This window comes from Meriones unguiculatus, chromosome 4, assembly GCF_030254825.1.
Source record: "Meriones unguiculatus strain TT.TT164.6M chromosome 4, Bangor_MerUng_6.1, whole genome shotgun sequence".
Taxonomy (NCBI): Eukaryota; Metazoa; Chordata; class Mammalia; order Rodentia; family Muridae; genus Meriones; species Meriones unguiculatus.
In genome coordinates this window covers 13,489,108-13,508,637 of record NC_083352.1, presented here as the reverse complement: position 1 = coordinate 13,508,637, position 19,530 = coordinate 13,489,108, and the positions used below count along the sequence as shown (strand labels likewise).

The 19,530-nt window shown below is 51.0% G+C and overlaps 1 protein-coding gene across 1 annotated transcript; it reads left to right on the top strand.

Annotated features, from left to right (window-relative positions):
- The first annotated feature begins 647 nt into the window (after nt 1-647).
- Nucleotides 648-19,191, top strand: Xkr5 (XK related 5). Its single transcript, XM_021654748.2, has 7 exons — nt 648-782; nt 2,854-3,037; nt 9,343-9,527; nt 10,631-10,840; nt 12,231-12,400; nt 14,304-14,415; nt 17,588-19,191. Exons 1-7 carry the CDS (start codon nt 725-727, stop codon nt 18,712-18,714), a joined length of 2,046 nt encoding a protein of 681 aa, XP_021510423.1. The 5' UTR covers nt 648-724; the 3' UTR covers nt 18,715-19,191.
- Nucleotides 19,192-19,530: the final 339 nt, after the last annotated feature.

Sequence of the window (19,530 nt, the reverse complement as noted above, 5' to 3'; positions counted from 1 at the left end):
GATTCAGAACAATCTTTGTCCCCACATCCACGGGCACGATCCTGCGTTACCGCTGCCTTGTGACAAATGCCAGGCCGATGTTTTCCCATCTCCCAGAAAGACTCTCCCTGGGCAGGTTTACTTCCGGCTTCGGAGGATCTGAACTAACCGCCGTGGGTCCCTTGAAGAAGAGTCTGTAAGCAGAGCAGAAGTTGTTGAAGTTGCAGATGCCACCTGGTGAGCCCTCCCTTTCCCTTTTCTGGCCATATAACTGAAAGATTTCAAAAGACCCAATCAACTATTCAAATCCCACCCCCACCCCACCCCCCGTGACACGCACACGGGAGCGCGCGCGCACACACGCCAACCTGACTCATGGCTCACTGGACTTAGCTTTGAGCAAACCCCTCTGACTGTGAGCACTGCAATCACCCAGCGCCTAACCCATGGCACCTCACAACAAATCCGCTGTGCCTTCCAGCCGTTAGGATGCTGGGGCAGCATGAAAATCCGGCCCAGACGAAGGGACAGCTCCAGCGAGACTGCCCCTTAAGAACCTGTGCGCTCCACCACCCCTCAACCCCCGACCCCCGTCTCTGTCCCCGCCCTCACCCCCACCCAACCAGCAACTCGGCGCCAGGCTCCTAAGAAAAGCCTCTTGCCTTGGGGCTCCAGGCCGGAAGCCTCCCCTGGACCTGGCGGCGGGCAGGGGAAGGGGCGGGCGCAGGCGGCAGCAGCACAGAAGATGCACGCGGGGCTCCTGGGGCTCTCTGCCCTGCTGCAGGCGGCCGAGCAAAGCGCGCGTGAGTGCGGCGCAGCCCGCGAGTGCTCACCCCTCCGACACCCCCACTCCACCCCAGTGTGCGGGGCACTTCTGCCACCGCTGCCCCGGGCAGGAGGCAAAGACTGCACCCGCGCACGCACAGTAGAACCCCGGTCCTAGCCTGCAGAGCACTCCTCTGCGATCCCCATCACTGGTGCATGCTTCCCTCCACCCACGCAGACACCCCTCCATGCATGGTACAGATACAACCCCACTCCCCAAACCCTGGGTCCTGAATGCCTGCCCGCTCCAGCCCGCACTCTGCAAAGAGCTGCTTGAGGAGGCTGTGTGGGGCGCCAGCGCTTGGTGAGGCTCCCTGGACGTGGGGCTCCTGGTTGGGGTAGCCGCACGCAAGCCGAGGGCTGGGAGAGGTAGGGGGCGGGCTCCCAGAGGGCACTGATTCCCCTTTGGTGTTTGGGACACAGCAGAACGCTGGCTGCTCGGGGCACAGATCCCATGTGCAGCCAGCAAAGGTGAAGCAAGATGGCTATACTTTTCGCGCCTTTCGCGTTTGAACTTGTAACCCTTTCGGTGCTGGCTTAGGGTGCTTCCGCCCACTTCCGCTGCTCTCCTACAAGGTCTTGTCCGTGGGGAGACCACCATCCTTCCTCTCCAAGGTTCCACGTTCCGCCTTGGACCCGGTATCCCTGAAATTTACCTCTATATTTGCAACGTAGTGTAGCCCCTCCAGATTCCCTCCCCCGAGGCCCGCTCAGAATTCCAAAGGGCTCTAGGCTGGACCCTGGAGCAGCCAGGATGCACGCGGCTACCCAGGGTTCCCTAGGCCCCTAGCTTTCTAAGAGGGCAGGTTTGAACGTTTAGCGGGAAGCACTGGACAGAACCTGCAACCGAGGAAAGAATAGCCGCCATCCCGCTGCCCAGAGCTGCCAGGTTCCCAGCTGTGACTCAGTGCAGAGGGGTTTGTGCCTACAGATCCACATGCCTTGGTAATAGTGGCAATAGTGGTGTGAACGGATCGCCGAGTGCCCTCCAGGCAGTTATCAGTAGTGCCAACACAGCTTCTTGCTGAAATCCAAGGTTATATAGTCAGAGCCTGGCCCCGATGGCATAGGCCTATATAATCCAAGCCACTGGAGAGGGTGGGGTATGTGAACATGAGTTACAGATCCAGCTAGGCTACTGAAAGAAGTTAAAGCCGGCCTGAGCAACTCAGCAGACTATTCCCTCGAAATAAAAAGGGAAGAAAATGGACTGAGGGATGGCTCAGGGGTAGAGGCCTTACCTAGTATAGGCATAGTCCCCTCTTCCCCAAAATTCAATCCCTAGCACCAGGGAGGTGCGATGAAAGGACAAAGCCAGTGTCACACAGCATCGCTCATGCAGCCCTGGTTGGCTGCAAGAGTGTGGTGAGCATGAGATCACCTCATGTTGTTGGACCCCATCACTGGGCCTCCCCTAGGGGAAGGTTCGCCTGTTTGAGCATGTACTAGGCATCAGGTACTTGGCACATGTCCTGTATAACCCCACAGACAGCCCACACACACATACTACCACTTTATGCCTGTCTTATTGCGAGCAGGCCCTCCTGGTTCCTTGCTAATGGTAAGGATGCTGTGTTGGTTGGGACCTAGGTACGTTTGTTTGTTTGTTGTTAAATGATCTAGTGGACAAGGAGCCAGGGCAGGTTTAGCAAAGCTCACAGTTCCTAGGGCCGAGAGGTAGGGCATGCCATGTGAGGCCATATGGGAATACTCAGTTGATCAGGAGCCAGAACCTTCTGCTGTGGCTTCCTCAGACAAGACAGGCTGACTGGGCTGGACAGATTCTTGGTTTCTGCGGGTAGCTGCTGTGAGATTTGGGCTATAGGGAGGGCTCATGTCACTTGGCCCCTAACCCTGGACAGGCTAAGACGGAGAAGTGCCATCACCTAGGGTGCATGGATCTTGGATGGAAGCTCTGGGTTGGATGGCTAGCATGCATGTCCCTGGTGTGTTCTTGGAAGAATACTGTAACGTACAGAAAACAAGTGTTAACAAAACAGCTGCCTGACTCCGCCCCTTCAACGACCTTCCTCTTGTCTCTTACCACAGGCCTCTGCACCATTGTTTACCACTTTGCCACAGGCTGTCTCCTCTGGGGTTGGCTAGCCCTTTCTGTCCTCGTGCCGGGCTTCTTGGTCCAGGCCCTGAGCTATCTGTGGTTCCGCGCAGACGGGCATCAGGGCCAATGGTGGCTGGCGGTGCTACATCTTCTGCAGCTTGGCGTCTGGAAGCGGTAAGAGCAAGCCGCCCCCCTCCCATCTGATTCTGTGGGGGAACTGCCCTGTCCGTACACACTCTGACCTTAAAGCCATGCACGTTCGGGGCCGTGCCCCTGTGCGGCATTGACAGCTCTAATATCGGGGGACTCCTTCTCACTGCACCAGTGACTTTTGGAAAAATGTTTTTCTTTGTCTTTAGTTGGATTCTACATCAGTGCTGTCTCCACCCCTTACTCTAACCTCTGGAGCCACATAGATCCGTTTGCTTAAACTGTTCCATCTGATGCTTTAGCGGCATAGACTTAATTAACCACAAGCTAGACAGTAAAGCCCACATGATGGCATCTGCTTTGCTCTTCTGTGGCAGGAAGCAGTGGCCGGGAGCCAGGGCCAGGGTGTTTGTTTGTTTGTTTGTTTGTTTGTTTTGTATAAAAGGGTTGCCAGGTGTAGGTCTGCGGCAGGTGGCTTCCCTGGGCCCACAGGTCTCTCCAGAGGTGAAGTGTTGTTTCCACCTGGAGATGGGAAGCCGTGTATTTGCAAACCCAGCACTGTTCCGCTCCCAGCTGTCCTGTAACTCCATGGAGTTGAGGGGATTCTTATGAGGAGGGAAGAAACAAGGTGAACCCTGAGGCTCACGTGCTTATTAAATCACAGATGACCAAGGTTCGAAGGGCATCCAAGGGGCCACTGGCAGGAGCTTCTCTCTGTCCTCGGAGGTTGTCTTCCGTCTCCATCCAGGTTGGACTTGGATCGGAGTAGAAGGTGCTTCTGGAGAGACATGGAGTGACAGCCTGTTCTTCATGTTCTCCTCCAGCAGGCATCAGGAACACACACATGCCGGGACAGTTTGACCCGGCTGGGCCTTCCTGCCTGAGCGCCACTCCTGAAACAGGCTGTCACTACCAGGGGGAGGAAGGATATCTCATAGAACTTGGGGTTACAGACTTCTCGGCCTGCTACCTACGCCCTCATCTGCCTTGTAATAAGGCCAGAAGGCTCGCCAAGAGCTGGGCAGTTAACTCTCCAGGGTGAGACCTCCAAGATAATGGCTCGTCAAACTAGGGAAGTAGCTTCAACACAAAGAAGCATTTGATAGCTCAACATCAGAATTCAGAGTAGCCTTTAGAAAGAACCACCCTTCACTGCTCTCAGGTCAATCTGCCTTCTGGGGCTCTGGAGAGACCCAAGCGACCCTTATAAACCTTCAGAGAAGTGATGCCAGAGGCAGAACTCTGGTCCAGATTTATGGTATTTGACAGTGATGGCATGGTTTCTGCTACACACTTAAAAATTAAGATGGACAAGTGAAAAGACAAGTGAAAAATCAAAAAGTGGAAGAAACAAAAAGCCATGTAGAGCTAACTTAGAAAAAACACTCAGGTGACTAAAAAGTCATGTGTACAGCGACATAGTCGTTAATCCCACATAGTCGTTAATGGTCACATAGGCTTTAACCCCAGCCCTCAGGATGGAAAGCCGGGTAGAAGTGAGGCCCTCCGGGCTACACAGTGAGTTCCGAGCCACTCAGGGCTACGTGGTCAGACATACATGCCTCAAAATTAATAATTAATGAATGCAAAACAAACAAATAAATAAGGGAGCTGAAGGGATGGCTCAGGGGCATAGGCTACTCTTAAGTTCCCAGAACCCATATAAGTTCCCAGAACCATATAAGGCGGCCTATGACCGGGGATCTGATGCTCCCTTTTAGCCTCCACAGCCACACACACACATATGCGTGCCCGTACATACAAAAATAAAAAAATAAATCTGAATTTTAAAATTAATGTATAAGGGATGGAGAGATGGCTCAGTGGTTAAGAGTACTGAGTGCTCTTCCAAAGGACCCAGGTTCAATTCCCAGTACCCACATGGCAGCTCACAACTGTCTGTAACTCCAAAAGCTGACACCTTCACACAGACATACATAGGCTAAACACCAATGCACATAAAATAAAAATAAATAAATTTTTGAAAAAATAAGAAAATGAATGCATAATTTTAAAAGAAGAGAGAATTGAGGAAAAATAAATATTGATTTCCAGGAAGAGGTAAAGTAATACGTCCAGAGATAACGGCAGAATATGCAGTTTTTAGAACTGGACCACAGATTCGGCCCTCTTTCCGGCAGCCAGAAGAAGCATAGTGGATGCCCCTCCAGAGTGTGTCAGAGTTCGCAGGGGAGCCCAGCTACAGTCCACCTCCTCAGGAGAAAGCACTGAAACTGGAAAGTGATGAATCTCTTCCTTGCTCCCAAACTGGCTCTCACAAAACCAGGAGATAAGCCAGCAGATCAGGTTTTATTCTGTTCTATTTTCATTGCAGTTTGTCAAAACCACCTGTAGGGGGAGCCAAAAGTGTTGTGTTTGCACAACCTGGAATTTGATAAAATGAAGGCCATTAGCTGGCTCCGTAATGAAATGCAGACGAATGGACTAACAACAGAAAAATCAATAAACGCAAACCCCTTGAGGTAAAGCCACTTATAAAAAATGCAAGGGCTGAAGACATAAATGGATTCTGGTTTTAATTCCAAACAACAGGAACTATAAGGCTAAGTCTACTGCTCAAGAGAACCTGATGTTAGTTAAAACTCATTTTACACAACGGCAGCTACTTTTTCCTACCTGAACATTCTGTTTCCAGTCTAATGGTGTGTGAACTTGCATGTCTTCTACCTTCTTAGAAAGCCTGGCTTCTCTGTTTAGAGACCCAGCGGGAGAGGATGGGAGACTACATAAAGAATCTTCTACTCAGTTTGCCTCTGGTGTTGCGGAGCAGCTTTTCTTTAGTGAGGAGAAAGCCGAGACAGACTTTAAGGGCATGTAAGACCAGCTTGACACAGATAGGGGCACACATTTAAACACAGGTAAAGGCATTGGCCGCCAAGCCTGACCACCTGGGTTCAATCCTTGGGACCCACGTGGTGGAAAGAGAGAGCCAGCTCCCAAAAGTTGTCCTCTGAGTGCCATAGGCATGCCATTGCGCACATGCGCCCACACAGGTGTACACACACTAAATAAATGGATAGACAGATAGATTGCTGATGAAGCACAGCTGTATTCCTGCCTTGCACTATTGACTGTCTCAGCTCTATGTTAACATGGGCAAAAGAAAGAAACACTCAAGAATTCCCCAAGCTGTGAGCCCAGGATAGACTCTTCTAGCTGTGGAGGAACTGTCTGACATTTGCTGTTAAGCGCTGAAAAACGTACTTCCAGAGACCTGTCAGGGAAGGTAATTGCACCCCTAGGCTTCAGTTCCTGACGTGGGTAGTTTTGAATGCGGCTAGGACTCTTGGGCCGTCAGCAGGGCTGCTCACGTGGAGTCTATTGCATTCCCTGTGTACCGCAGACACACATAATCAAGTGCGTGTCTGAGACTAACTCGGGAACAGCCGAACACAGCAGTACCATGAGGAAGGGCCAGGAGCGAAGGAGCGGATCAGGCCTTAGAGAGACAGCACCAGGAACAGTTGGCACAAGCAGCCAGAAACCCAGGACAGCGGAAGGAGGTGGAGGCCTGAGGCACTGCTTCCAGAAGGGAGGTCTGGGGGGAAAGACCCCATGAACAAGCTCCTATGAATCCCATCTCATTCCAACGCCCCGGAAGAGCGGGTCCCCAGCAGCTGCCTACCGGTCTCAGCCTGAATTCCTCCATTTCCCTGCCCAGCCTTGCAAGGCCACACTGCTGTTTCATTATTCCCACGCCTGGACCCCATTCCAATGCCACGGTCCCCACCCGCTGGTCTCTCACACTCCCTACTCCCAGCTCGGCTTCACATCCACAGTGTTCTCTGGGCCATCAGCACTGCTGCAGACCTGGAGCTCCAGGAAGTCCTCACTAGCCACCTTGGCCTCCTCCACATATATGCAAGATAGACATCTGATGCGTTTTTCTTCCTTGATTTAAGCATTTATTGTGTGTATGTGTGAGCATGCATGTCCATGTGCCTGTGTGCTTTCCACAACTGGGACTCTTGTCTCTAAAGAACACCTTTCGTCTTTCTTATTCCTTCTGTAGTCAAAAGCCCAGTAACACTTCAGGTGAAAGGAGTTGAGGGTGTGGCTCAGTGATGGAACACTGACCCAGAAAGCACAAGGCCTGGGGTTTAGTCCCTGGCACCAAAATAGGGGAGGTGAACCAAAAAGTCCTTGGTGGGGACTGGAGTGCAAGCAGGGAGAGGAAAGCACATCATCCCTTGCAGAGATGATCGCGGATGGAAAGGAAAACTATGGCATATTCTTTTAGCGCATGTGGTCTCTCGACAGTAAGTTTGTGTCAGGAATGATGTCCTCAAAGACCCAAAAGAGCTCAGTTCCCTCAAGGAGTCAGATGATGAAAAGAGAAACTTGTTTGTCCTAAACGGCTTTCCTGGGCCCTCAGCTCCAGAAATGAAGTTGTTTCAAAGACAGCCCCCAACCTTGGGCCTGGACAAGTGAATGATGGCCAAAGGTCAGTCCAGTTTGTCGCCTTTGGAATCTTAGCAAGCTGCTTTACTGACCTTCCTAGGTGACCATCAAGGTGTGCCTGGCTCTAGGCCAGGAGGGGCTATTTCTGAACTTGGGCAGAGCAAGGAGGTTCAGCTCCCAGATGGAAGCACTGGGCACTGTTGTCCACATAGCAGGCAGGGCCACTGCCTCCTTGCTGCCCAGCATAGACCCAGGGAGGCTGTTGGGACACTACCCCCACAGTGACCCCATGGACAGCTGGTGTGGTTGTTTGGGCTGTGAGGAGGGTGGCCGCTTCCTGGTCAACTATCACAAGATGAGAGTATGAGAACAAAATGCCTGTTGTGTGTTTGTGGGGACACAGGTACAGGCTCCCTCTAGCTTCTTTCTAAGTTTTGATTCTTGTTGACATTAGGAAGGTCACCTAGTCGTGCCTAAGCTGGTGTGATCCTGTGGCACCACTCAGCCCAGTCCTGCAGGCCCCTGGTCCCTGCTTTCTAGCTGTTCCTCTTACAACCCAGCAGCCTCTTATCTACACTTGACTTTGAGAACACTCTGCACTTGCTCAAACTCGCTGCCCTTCCCATCAAACACTTTTTGGTGACTTCTCTTTCTTCAGGGTGACTAGTGGCTAAGGTTCTGCCTCGGGCCCCCAATATCTACACACCACCTCCTCTAGCCACTTCCTAGCCACTTTGGCCATGCCAGCTGCCTTTGTCCAGGAGTCCTAATTTACAACCAGAAGACCCTGATCCTTCCCAGGTGAGAGGGAAGGCTCCCCTCATTCCCACATTCCTCACTTATGAAAACAAAGTTTGTGTTCTCCACTGTCAATCAGGCAGCTGCTCCAGGCTTCTTTCTGTTACATGTTAGCATCCGAGGGTTGAAGTCTGGAATCTCAGAGTCACCTATAAGGCCTTCTCCACCCTGCTCTGCCAAGTCCTGCTCTGCATACTCCCAACACTGCTACCTTACCAAAGCTCCAGTAATTATTGCTTGAATACTGTATTAGCTTTCTTCCATATGTCCATGCCTTATGTGCATACACACACACATATACATACAGGTACATGTATGTGTGTGATACATGTGGAGACATAAGTGCATGTGAATGCACTGTATGTGTGCATGTATATGTGTGAACATGCATCTACATGCTCATGTGTGTTTGCACATATGTGTGTCCACATACATGTACACATTCATACACAGTAGATATGTATACATTCATCTCATATCTCAAACACAGCATACACACCTCTCCCAGTTTCAATGTCCCAGAGAAAAAGCCAACTTCCATGAGCTGAAATTGAGAACTCTGAGGTTATTCAGTAGGATCATATCAGCCCCTCGCTTCTCCATCTTATCCCATCAGCTGGGACCCATCTTCCCCAGCTGCTGGCTCTTAGAGTGTTCTGGTCTGAGGGCACAAAGAGTTCTACACTCCATGAAGGAAGATGAGGACCCCGTCATCTGTACTCTAAGGAGATGATGACCCACAGTGCCTTGCAGCTGATCTCTATTGAAAGGGTTCATTCCCCTCACTGGAAGATCTGGGGAGAGGGCATTGGTCAAGATTCCCTGCAAGCCTGACCAGACCCAGCCTTGGTTCCTTAGCCCTGCAATAACTTCAGCCTACCCACCCCTTTCCCTTCCAACCTTAGGGACAGTAGCCTGCTGAGCACATGAAGTTTGAACCGAAATGCCAGCTCGGGCTAAGAGCTTAGCAACAGCCTAACTGGTGGCCTCGTAAGCCATCAGTAGGGGTAGAAGACACTTGAGAATGCCTCATATCTCCATGTTGGTTGGTGCTGAAGCCTGCACGGGTGGCCTCATGGTCCACGTCATGATGTCTTTGCTTTCTGTAGGCACTGGGACTCTTTGGCAGCCGCTCTGCGGAAGGGACGGGAGGCTCCCTGCTGGGGACAGCTGCACCTGCAGGAGGCTGACCTGTCAGCCCTCCGGCTCCTGGAGGCTCTGCTGCAGACAGCGCCCCACCTGCTGCTTCAGGTGTATGTGTTCCTAGCCTCTGACTTCACAGCCATTGTGCCAGGTGGGTGCCTTTCACTGGGACTCAGAGCAGCTGCTTCTGACATAGCAGGAACACGTGCCTGGCTTTGTAAGGACTTGGAGTCCCTGCGAAGATTTCTGCTGTTTGGGAGAGTTAGGGAAACCCCATTGTCAGTAACCCAAATGCTGGTTACAACTGGCTTTTGCTAGGGTCCTGAGTTCACAGGGACCTGGTTAAGCATCTAGAGTCAATCCAGAAGACAAAAGTGTGCAGAGCGGAGATAACCTTGAACACGGCCTGGGAAAGTGCTTCTCAGGGCATCCACATGCCTATCTCTCCTGGGTCTGCTCCTGTTACAGGAGGGCTGACACCTGAAGGCCCCACAGGAACAGTCTTCTGCAGCTGTGTTCCCAGCTCCATTCTAGTCCTGACGCCTCATTACTCCCTTCTCCTGCTGCTGCTGCTCCTCCTCTTCCTTTTCTTCCTGCTTTCCTGCTTCCCCCTCCTCCTCTTCTTCTTCCTCTCCTCTTCCCTCTATTTTATTGGTTGGTTGGTTTTGTTTTTTTGAGGCAGGGTTTCTCTGTGTAACAGAGCCCTGGCTGTCCTAGAACGCAATCTGTAAACCAGGATGACCTTGAACTCAAAGAGATCTCTGCCTCCTGGGTTCAAAGGTGTGCACCACCATGCCTGGCTCTTTTTCCATCTATTTAAGTATCCAAACTTAAAACTATTATGTTTATATGTGGCTGCATATTCCTCCATTCTTTCATTAAACCTCTTTGTGTGGGGGAAAATATTTGTAATACACTGGGTCTAGGGCCCTGTGGGACCCATATACTTTTAATCATAGTTTAGACAAGAAGCCTTAGAAGCTCAGGGGCTGGGACATTTTTAAAGGACATCCAGAGGAAAAGCATCTAAGTCACTGGGCAGTGGAGACATTTTTGGCCTCCTCTTATTTCTGTGAAAATGTGTGTTTGAAAATGTGGTAACACCAAGTTACCCATCACCAAGGGGTTTGGTCAGTAGTACATCATCATTGGCTAGTTTTTTATAAGAAGGTGGCTGCTCCCAGAAAAGGATAGTGGGTGCATCTGTGTGTATGCTTTGGAGCCTGTAGAGAGCTCTGTCTGTTCAATCCCCAGGAATCAGCGCCCTGCTCTCCTGGTCTTCACTGTCCTGGGCCCTTGTGTCATACAACCGTTTCCTGGGCATCATGAAGCCAGGCCACCGTACCGTGCTATGGGCTGCTCTCTTGTGCCAGCAGCTCTGGAGGATGGGTGTGCTGGGAGCTCGTGTGTTGAGCCTGGTTCTGTTCTGCAGAGTTTACCGTGTCTGGGTTTTGGTGGTTGGAGGTAAGCAGGGCTTCTGTTCTCTTTCTAAAGCCTTAACAGGAACGGATCAGGATCCCTGCTCCCAGATCCGTGGCTGACTGGGTTTGGCAGAGACTATTCCAGAGACAGTAGAAAAGCGGGTCTCTGTGTTCCCAGGAGACCTCAGGAGGCTGGCTGCACAGATGTGGCGTCTCCCTTCATCGCAGTAACCTGGAATCCCCCTGGGTACTGACAGTTCCAAGAAAGAGAAAGTAGATCTGTCCAGTCCTCTTAAGCCTAGAATACCCACAGCATGGCTTCTGCCATGCTCTGCCGGTTGAACGGTTCTTGGCAGCCCTGACCCGTGAACACAGAGGGCCAAACCCTCCCTAGTACCCAAGAGTGTGCATCCAAGGCAAGGTGGGGGGGGGTGAATGCCGGATCTTTGGATACACTGCCGCAGAAGACTGTTGCCGATCCCACTTTTTCTAATACAAAATTGTTGCTCATACAGAAGTGGGTGTGGATCTCACTATGCCAACCTTACAGGAGGGAGACCTGGGTTCCAACTGGTCCTGCACAAAACCGTGCAGTATATGTGATGCTGCTGAGGGCCTCCATGAGCACCTCATTTCCTTTGGTTGTTCGACACTGTCTTTGTTTCACACAGGAAGGCTCCACCGGACCCCAGCCTTCCCACAGCCAGCAGCACAGATACGAATGTGATGACCAAGAGTCTGGCCCTTCAGACTCCTGAATGGGGCCTGTGTGTCCTTGCCAAGGACAGCCGTGTCCTCTGGTCATCAGTGAATACACTCTGCAAGAAGGAACAGTGTACTCTTGTTTTAAGAGAAGGGAGAACATTGAGAAATAGCTGGCCCATGTACCAAGAGCAAACATTTAATACAGTTATTGGCAGAAAAGAACATTTTTTTTTTGGAGGAGGGGGGAAAAAGCTGTGTCCTTACAGAGAAATTAACTGCATTTTATTCATCATTTTAAAATTCAGCTTGTGCTCCAGAATGAGGCTATTCATCTTAAATATAAGTATAAAATTTGTAGCTCGTGTACAGGGAGTTCTCTTTGGGTCCGGAGGGCTGGGTTTTGTAGCGCAACAGTGTAAAAAGCATAGAGTTTTGTTTTTTGTTGTTGTTTTTATAAATGCCTCTTTAAATGCTTTCTGGGAGCAGAAGGGTGTGCCTATGTAGGGCCTGATAGGTGTCGCTGAAGCCAGTATGTCTTCTCAGCTCCAAACTAGGCCAAAGGGCCCCTGTGAGGCTCAGAGAGATAAAACACACAAAGAATGAGTAGCTTGTCCGGGCCCCTCAGTTCTCTTCTGGTTTGGGGCTCTCCTCTGGGTTGGTAAGTTTCAGTGCCCTCCCCTTTTCTGCCTCCTCACTGAAGGCTGAACTTCCACGCTTACTCTCTCCAGGCGCCCACTGGCTGGTGATGACCTTCTGGCTCGTGGCCCAGCAGAGTGACATTGTGGAGAGCACCTGCCACTGGAGGCTGTTCAACCTGCTGGTGGGGGCCGTGTATATCCTCTGCTACATCAATTTCTGGGACAGCCCTTCCCGAAGCAGGATGGCCAGCTTCTACCTGGCAAGTGGCCACGGTGGTTTTCTTTTGTGTTGCCTATAGCATATTAGGTGGGAAGGTACGCCCACGCACAGATGTGCCTGTATATCTGTTCAAGAAGGGATTGGAGGGGGCCTGGGGAATCAGCTGAGTCCATAACAGTACTTACTATGCATGTGTGAAGACCTGATGTCAAATTCCCATCAATCAAATGCATTGGACCCTAGCACGGGGGGCGGACACAGACAGATCCTAAGACCTTACTAGCCAGCCTTGCCAGAATGTCCAGCTTCCAGTTTTATGAGAGACCCTGTCTCAGGCAGTAAGGGAGAGTGACAGCAGAAAGCACCAGATCTTCTCTACCTTCCACATGCCTACACACTGGGTATATGTGCTATGCAAGCACCACACACACATACACACACACACGGAGAGAGAGAGAGAGAGAGAGAGAGAGAGAGAGAGAGAGAGAGAGAGAGAGAGAGAAAGAGAGAGAGAGAGAGGAATAGCCTAGCCTAAGGAGAAACTGTAAACAGTGATTACACGCTTTGAAAATAGTGTGACATCTAGCTGCTGCTGGCTGCTAGGAGCTTCAGGTGCAGCCAACTCCACAGACTTCCTTGGCAGGTGCACTTGGGCACTTTTCCAAAGCAGAGATGCCCAGGCCCTTCCCCAGTGAGGCCTGAGAATTCTCGTCTTGGAGATAGAATCGGGCAGCATTGCCAGTCCACCTTTGGAGGCTGCACCCATGGACTCACCTTCTCCTTTTTCGGAGGCAGGACAGCTCTGGAAAGCAAAGCTTCACCCATCTCAGCATGTTCATCTCAGCATGCGCACAGCCTACAGTGATCTCAAGGCTAGTGTGCAGCAGAGAAGAATATGTTATCAGAGTCCCAGAGAACCACAAGGGCCAGGTGAGGACAGAGGCTCTGTAGCTAGGGAAGGCTTTGCAAAGGGGACAGTGGATCTGTCCACAGAGACGTAAGAGATGCCTATCTGAAGAGCCTTAGAGGCATCAGGGCACCTCAGGCAAAGCTACAGAGGTGGCACAGGGACTGCAGAGCACCGAGGAGGAGATTCCTGAAAGGCAAATACAACATCCGGTCTGTAGTGATAGAACAGAACTGATTTGTGCAGAGGTGATGAGAAATTCTAGAAGGAAAAGGAGAGAGTAGAGGTGAGGGGTGTATGGGGCTTGGGTTGAGTCAGAGAAATGGAACTGTGTAAGAAATAAGGGAGGCAGTCAGTGGCTCTCCCGTCTGCTGTCTTAACCAGAGCTGTCAAGTGTGGGAACAAATGACTAGTGTCTTTATGAAAGGCAGGAGGCAGGGGTCACTCGGGGTAGAGAACAAGGTGTCACAGGCCGAGAGAGTGGCCTCTTCCCATGTTTGTATTGCAAAGAGATGTTGGCTAGTCTTTGAGGAGACCTTTGTGAGGGTGGGGTGGAAGACTCGTATCTGAAAGGACAGAGGGTAAATTCACAGCTGCAGGCTTTCTGGTGTGTCCACTGTAAGAGAGGTGCGGGCCTGAGTTACCTGTCATCATGCTTCACCTAGAATGAGGTGCCATATCTCCTGGCAGCTGGCAGCTTTCTCAGGCAGGAAGTTCCATCCCGGCATATAGCCTTGAGCTGTTAGAGCCTGCATTGCCATTTGTCCTCTGTCTTGGCATGTGATGGATAGAAACCCCTGTGCCAAAGGTGTGTTGTTCCCACAGTACTTCCTTTCTGTCTGCGATTCTGTGGATGTTTTCGTGAACCACGCCAGCAAAACCTCCCCCTGTAGAAACAATCCCACCGAGGCCTTGCTCCTGCCTGGAGGGGGCTCCTTGGTTTGTGAACCCCAGCAAAGACAGGAGGGAAGAGCTGCAGGCAGTAGGCTATGGAGCTGTGCGCCTCAGGTGTGGTGACTCTCTCTTGACCCCACAGGTCATGCTGCTGGAGAACTCCATACTCTTACTGTTGGCCACTGACTTTCTGCAGGGGGCACCATGGAGCAGCCTGTGGACTGTGGTGGGTGTCTTGTCTGGATTTCTGATTGGTAAGACCTACTCAGCCTTCTCAGGCTCACCTCCTCCCCAATTTGTATTTTATTTTATTTTATATTTTCACATGTATGCATGTGTGGTATATATGCACTTACGAGCACATGTTCACGCGTGTGGGGATGCGTGTGTGTTACATGCCCGTGCATGTGGGACTTTCCACCTGTTGAGAAGGGGTCTCTCACTAAACCTACAGCCCACTAATTCCTAATGGTCCGGCAAGCCAGCCTGCCCTGGGCACGCCCCACCCCCCAGCTGCCCCCACCTCCCACAAGCGGTCTCTGCCTCCCAAATGCTGGGATGCCAGGCAGACGCCATCCCTGCCCAGCTTATTTGTAGGTTACCAAGCGTTCCCATGTCTGAAGCAAGTGCTCAATCCACCGAGCCATCTCCTCAGCTACAACTTGTATTTTTTAAACGAGCTAGGAAGACGGGGGACAGGTTAGGAGCAGTGAGCAGGGGATGGGGTCCAGGCTGTGGGGAAGGAGGCTGTCACCTGTGGCCCGAGACTCTGAGCTTAGCTTCCTCTACCTGGCTGGACTGCTGGGAGACTCGAACGAAGGTAGGAGCAGCTACAACTGTCCAAAATGCTGCCCTTAAAGTGAGTGGTAAGATGCTGATTTCTAAGCCACATGCGTGCCGGTGACGGCCAATCAAAAGCTGAGGATGGCCCGTATCTCACCTAGGCAAGAGCTTCCCTGCCACCTACAGATCCGCCTACATGCCCGTGACCCAGTCATCTTACAGTGGAGAGGGGCTCCCTTGGGATACGATATTGAAGTCTTCAGAGTTAAGAGACTTAACCCTCTATTTGGAGTTTTTTAGTTCACAGCAGGACTGTGCACAGTAGGTAGGCGTGCTCCTGTCCCTTCGTCTCAGAAGGGGTTGGGCTGTGCCATGCTGTTCCTGTGCCCACCAGAAGGTGGAGCTGGACACATCTCTGACTCTCCTTTGGCCCCCTGGGAAATCCCCCAGTAGAAGGAACGTGTCAACATGAAAAACGGAAACAGCCAAACTGTGAGTCAGTCCCTAAACCCAGGCATTATAGAAAGTTATATTTAATACATGTTTAAAATCACATCATATTAACGTTATTGCCAGACACGGAGGCTCTTTTCTACAAATCCAGTACTTGGGAGCCTGAGGCAAGATCACTGATGTTAGTTCCAAGCCATCACGGCCTATGTAGTGAGTCTGAGGCAAGCCCGGGCTAAGAAGAAAAACCCTATTTCAAAAACAAAAATCCAAGGAACCTCCTGTTTGGCATTCGAGAAGCCCTGGGTAAATAAACAATTTAAGCTGAACACGAGGGCTCATGTCTACAATCCTAACACTTAGCTGAGGCAGGAGGATTGACACAAGTTTGAAGCCAGCCTAAGCTCTATGTCAAGACTTAGTCTCAAAAAAACAAGTAATTTCACAGGTGGGGAAGAGGGGGGAAGACTGGGAGGGGAAGAGGGAGAGAAGTACAGGGGGGGATACAAAGTAAATAAACTGTAATTAATAAAAATTAAAATAAATAAAAAAGAAAACAAGTAATTAAAAAAAAGAAAGAAAAGAAAGGAAAAGTTATAGAGGCTGGAGAGATAGCTCAGTGGTTAAGAACACTGGCTGCTCTTCCAGAAGACCTGGGTTTGATTCCCAGCACTCACGTGATGGCTCATAATTCCAGTTCAGGGAATCTGATGGTCTTTTTGGAGCTTTGGACAGACATGGTACACCGATATACATGCAGACAAAACACACGTACACACAAAATAATATTTTCTAAAAGAATTATAGTTCCACCTGGGCACAGTGGTGCACGCCTGTAATCCCAGAACTCTGGGAGGCAGAGGCAGCTGGATCTCTGAGTTCAAGGCCAACCTGGTCTACAAAGTGAGTCCAGAACAGCCAAGCCTACACAGAGAAACCCTGTCTTGAAAAACAAAACAAACAATAACGACAGAAGAATTATAATTCCAAGAACACAGACTTGAGACAGTTCCTGCCCAAATCTAGGCTCCCCGTTTCCTTCTTTTCGTGGATAAACTTAGTATATACTGCACACCAGCTTGGAGCTACAGCCAAGAATCCAGCAGGTGGCAGGGTCCCACAGAAAATCAGCGCGCTCAGCGCCTCTGACTGGGGCAGATCCCTCTGCCTAACGGGCACCCTGCGTGAATAGAGTACTGTTGGGGAGCATTGCGGCCTTTCTCTGGCCTTGGTGGGACTTGTTGCAAAAGATGAGTAGTGATGGGATACCGTTTGGGTCGGTGAGAATGCAGGGCACTGCATAGAAACCAGCATGTGACCTGTGTCCGGTGCAGAGACAGAAGTGCATAGGAATGCTGGTCCTTGTCCCCACTTCCAATCCTACCACAAACCAGTGCCCTGCCCTTATCCCCGGATACACTGAGGGCCTGAGGGCAGTGTCCTTTGGGCTCTTCCTAGGGTCTGTCACACTGCCTTCTCCGGGTGCCTTCTGCCTCCTCCTCACTCTTGGTCCACACCTCCTGCGTGTAGAACGAGCACCCTTAACACAGGCACTTTCTCTAGTGCAACAGGAAACTGGAAACAGCGTGGGCGGCTTACTGGAATGCACTGCTAAAGAGATTACTGCAGCAGTCAACACTTCTGATCGACATAAATGAAGCTGACAACAATGTGATGAAGATGTTTGTGCACAAAGGAAGTGCTGTTGTTGTTCGTGGAAATGCCCTCACGCGGCTTTTGAGGAGCATGGCTGACCTCTGCTTCGGGCTCTTGTTTTTAAGGCCTCTTTCTTACCTCCTGCCTCCCACGGCTTTGGCGTCCTTCCACAGTGTGCCGGTGGTGGGATTCTGAAGGATTCTGGGAGATTTCTACCATGCTCACATGTGTGCACACATTTGCACATAGCTAGAGTGGTTGATGGAAGATGCCCGCCAGGAAGAAGCCTGGGGCTCAGCAGGAGGAAAGCCACATTATACAGCTCTTAGGTTCAAAAACATTTGCAGCTGGTAGATGCTGGGACCTATTTAAAATCCACCCTTAACAATGTCAGTTCTGAAGTCTCAGAGCCTTACTGTAGGCCAACACTATATTGCTTCATTCAGAGTAGCCCTGAGACTGTCACTCAGGGCAGGATATAGGGTGTCCCGGAACATAACATCATGCTCTCCTTTTTGCTGTTATTTTCTTTTGCAGGGTGTGCATCGCTGGTTATTTATTATAGCCTGCTACATCCTAAGTCCGCAGACATCCAGCAGAGCTTCATGAGGAACTGCTGTGGCCCCACAGAGGATGACAGAGCTGAGTCAGAGCCTCCTCCCAGGGCCATGGTTCCCGCTGAGGAGAGGCCGGACAGCTCAAGCTGGTGCCAAGAGGAAAGCTATGAGCTAACAAGTCTAGATAAGGCCTCCAGCCCAGAGCAGAGCCCTGCCGAGGTGGGGCTGGGGGACCAGAGATCCGGGGAGTATTCTTTCTTCAGCCACCACCACTGGCTGCTGGTGAAACTTGCTCTCAAGACAGGAAGCATATCTAAGATCAACGCAGCCCTTGGAAGTGACAGCCTTGGCTGCTCCTGTCCCCCCGTATTGGGGTTGAGTCAACACTGTAATCTGCAGAGGAAGCCCCTGTTTTCCCAGCGAGACCTCCTATCCTCTCCCCATGACCCTTTGACCTTGGAGAAAGGCTCCGAGTATGCAGGTGCGCCAATGGCAGAGATGGAGTCATTGGAAACTTCGAGCTATGTCTCCTTTGCCAGTGAGCTTGAGGACAATGCAACAACCCAGAAGCCACCAGCTACGCAGGAGGATAGCCCAAAGGCTGGGACCAAGGCTGACCTTGCAGCTCAGGACAAAGGCACAGACGGGCCCCTAAAGGGGAAGGGAAGACAGGAGAGTACCACACTGTACTTCAGCGCCACCATGGACAGGACCACATCCTCCTATGAAAAAGGCAGCCCCATGGCTCTGCGGACATCCCACCCAGGGACATTGGGAGAGAGCGGGCCTGTGCAGCCTGCATTGCCTCAGGCAGTCACTAAGCCCTTTCCTGTTACCATGGCCAACATTAGTCCCATTCTAGGCAGAGTCTCAGGCAGGGACTTCTGCCCCCATGCAGACCTCCATGGAAGAGCCCCAGACCGTTGGGAGTGTGAGGAGTGGAAGGGGCCTGCAAAGGACCTGAATTTGCAGCAGCGTTCATTGCCAAAGATGAGCCTGAAACCTGCTGAAGAGCCCCAATTCACATCTACCCCCAAGTCCGAGTCTCTCCAGAGGGACTATAGCTTCAGGGACAGGATGAAACAGGAGGCGAGTTTTTTCATCTGATCTTAGCCATGGTGGAATAAGACAACAGGCCTATATATCAGACTCACCGTGTAGCATCATGGGAAGAGGAATCCCATGCCTGACACCATGGGTCGTTGTACTTCTGATATCTGCCTACACACCTGAAAAGATGAGGGGTCGGGATTGGGTAATGACTGAAATCTCCCCTACACATCACACCTGGCACTTAAGGCACAGCAGAGATTTGGGGCTAGAGAGATGGCCCAGCGGGTAAGGGCACTGCCTGTTCTTCCTGAGGACCCGGGTTCAATTCCAAGGATCTACTTGGCCCCTCATGAACCCCCGTCACTCCAGTCCCAGGGAGATGACGCTCTTCTGGCCTCGGTATACACTGCATACACATGGTGCACAGAAACAAGTGCAGGCAAAACACCTGCACACTTAAATGTTTAAAAAATAAAAGCATGTTTTCTAGATACATTAGTTTTAGTCTCGTATTGTTAGAGAACACAAACCCTTTCTGGAAATAGATGAGAGCTGTAGGTTCATAGTCAACATAACTGAAAATATGAGCAACACTTTGAGTTCAGATCCCTTTGGCAGGATCTAAGTAATATTGAGGGACAAAGGTTGTTTTTTTGGTTCCATTTGGTGGTTGTAAGACAGAATCACCATCTTGCTATGTAGCCAAGGATGGCACTGAGTTCCTGATCCTTCTGCCTCTACCATCCAGATATCCTTTCTACAAACCAACCAGTGGGTCTTCGTCAACTTTATAACCCACTTACTTCATCTCCACAGTGTTGCCTCTTCCACTCAACATAGGACAAGAGCATCAACAAATGTCACTCTCCC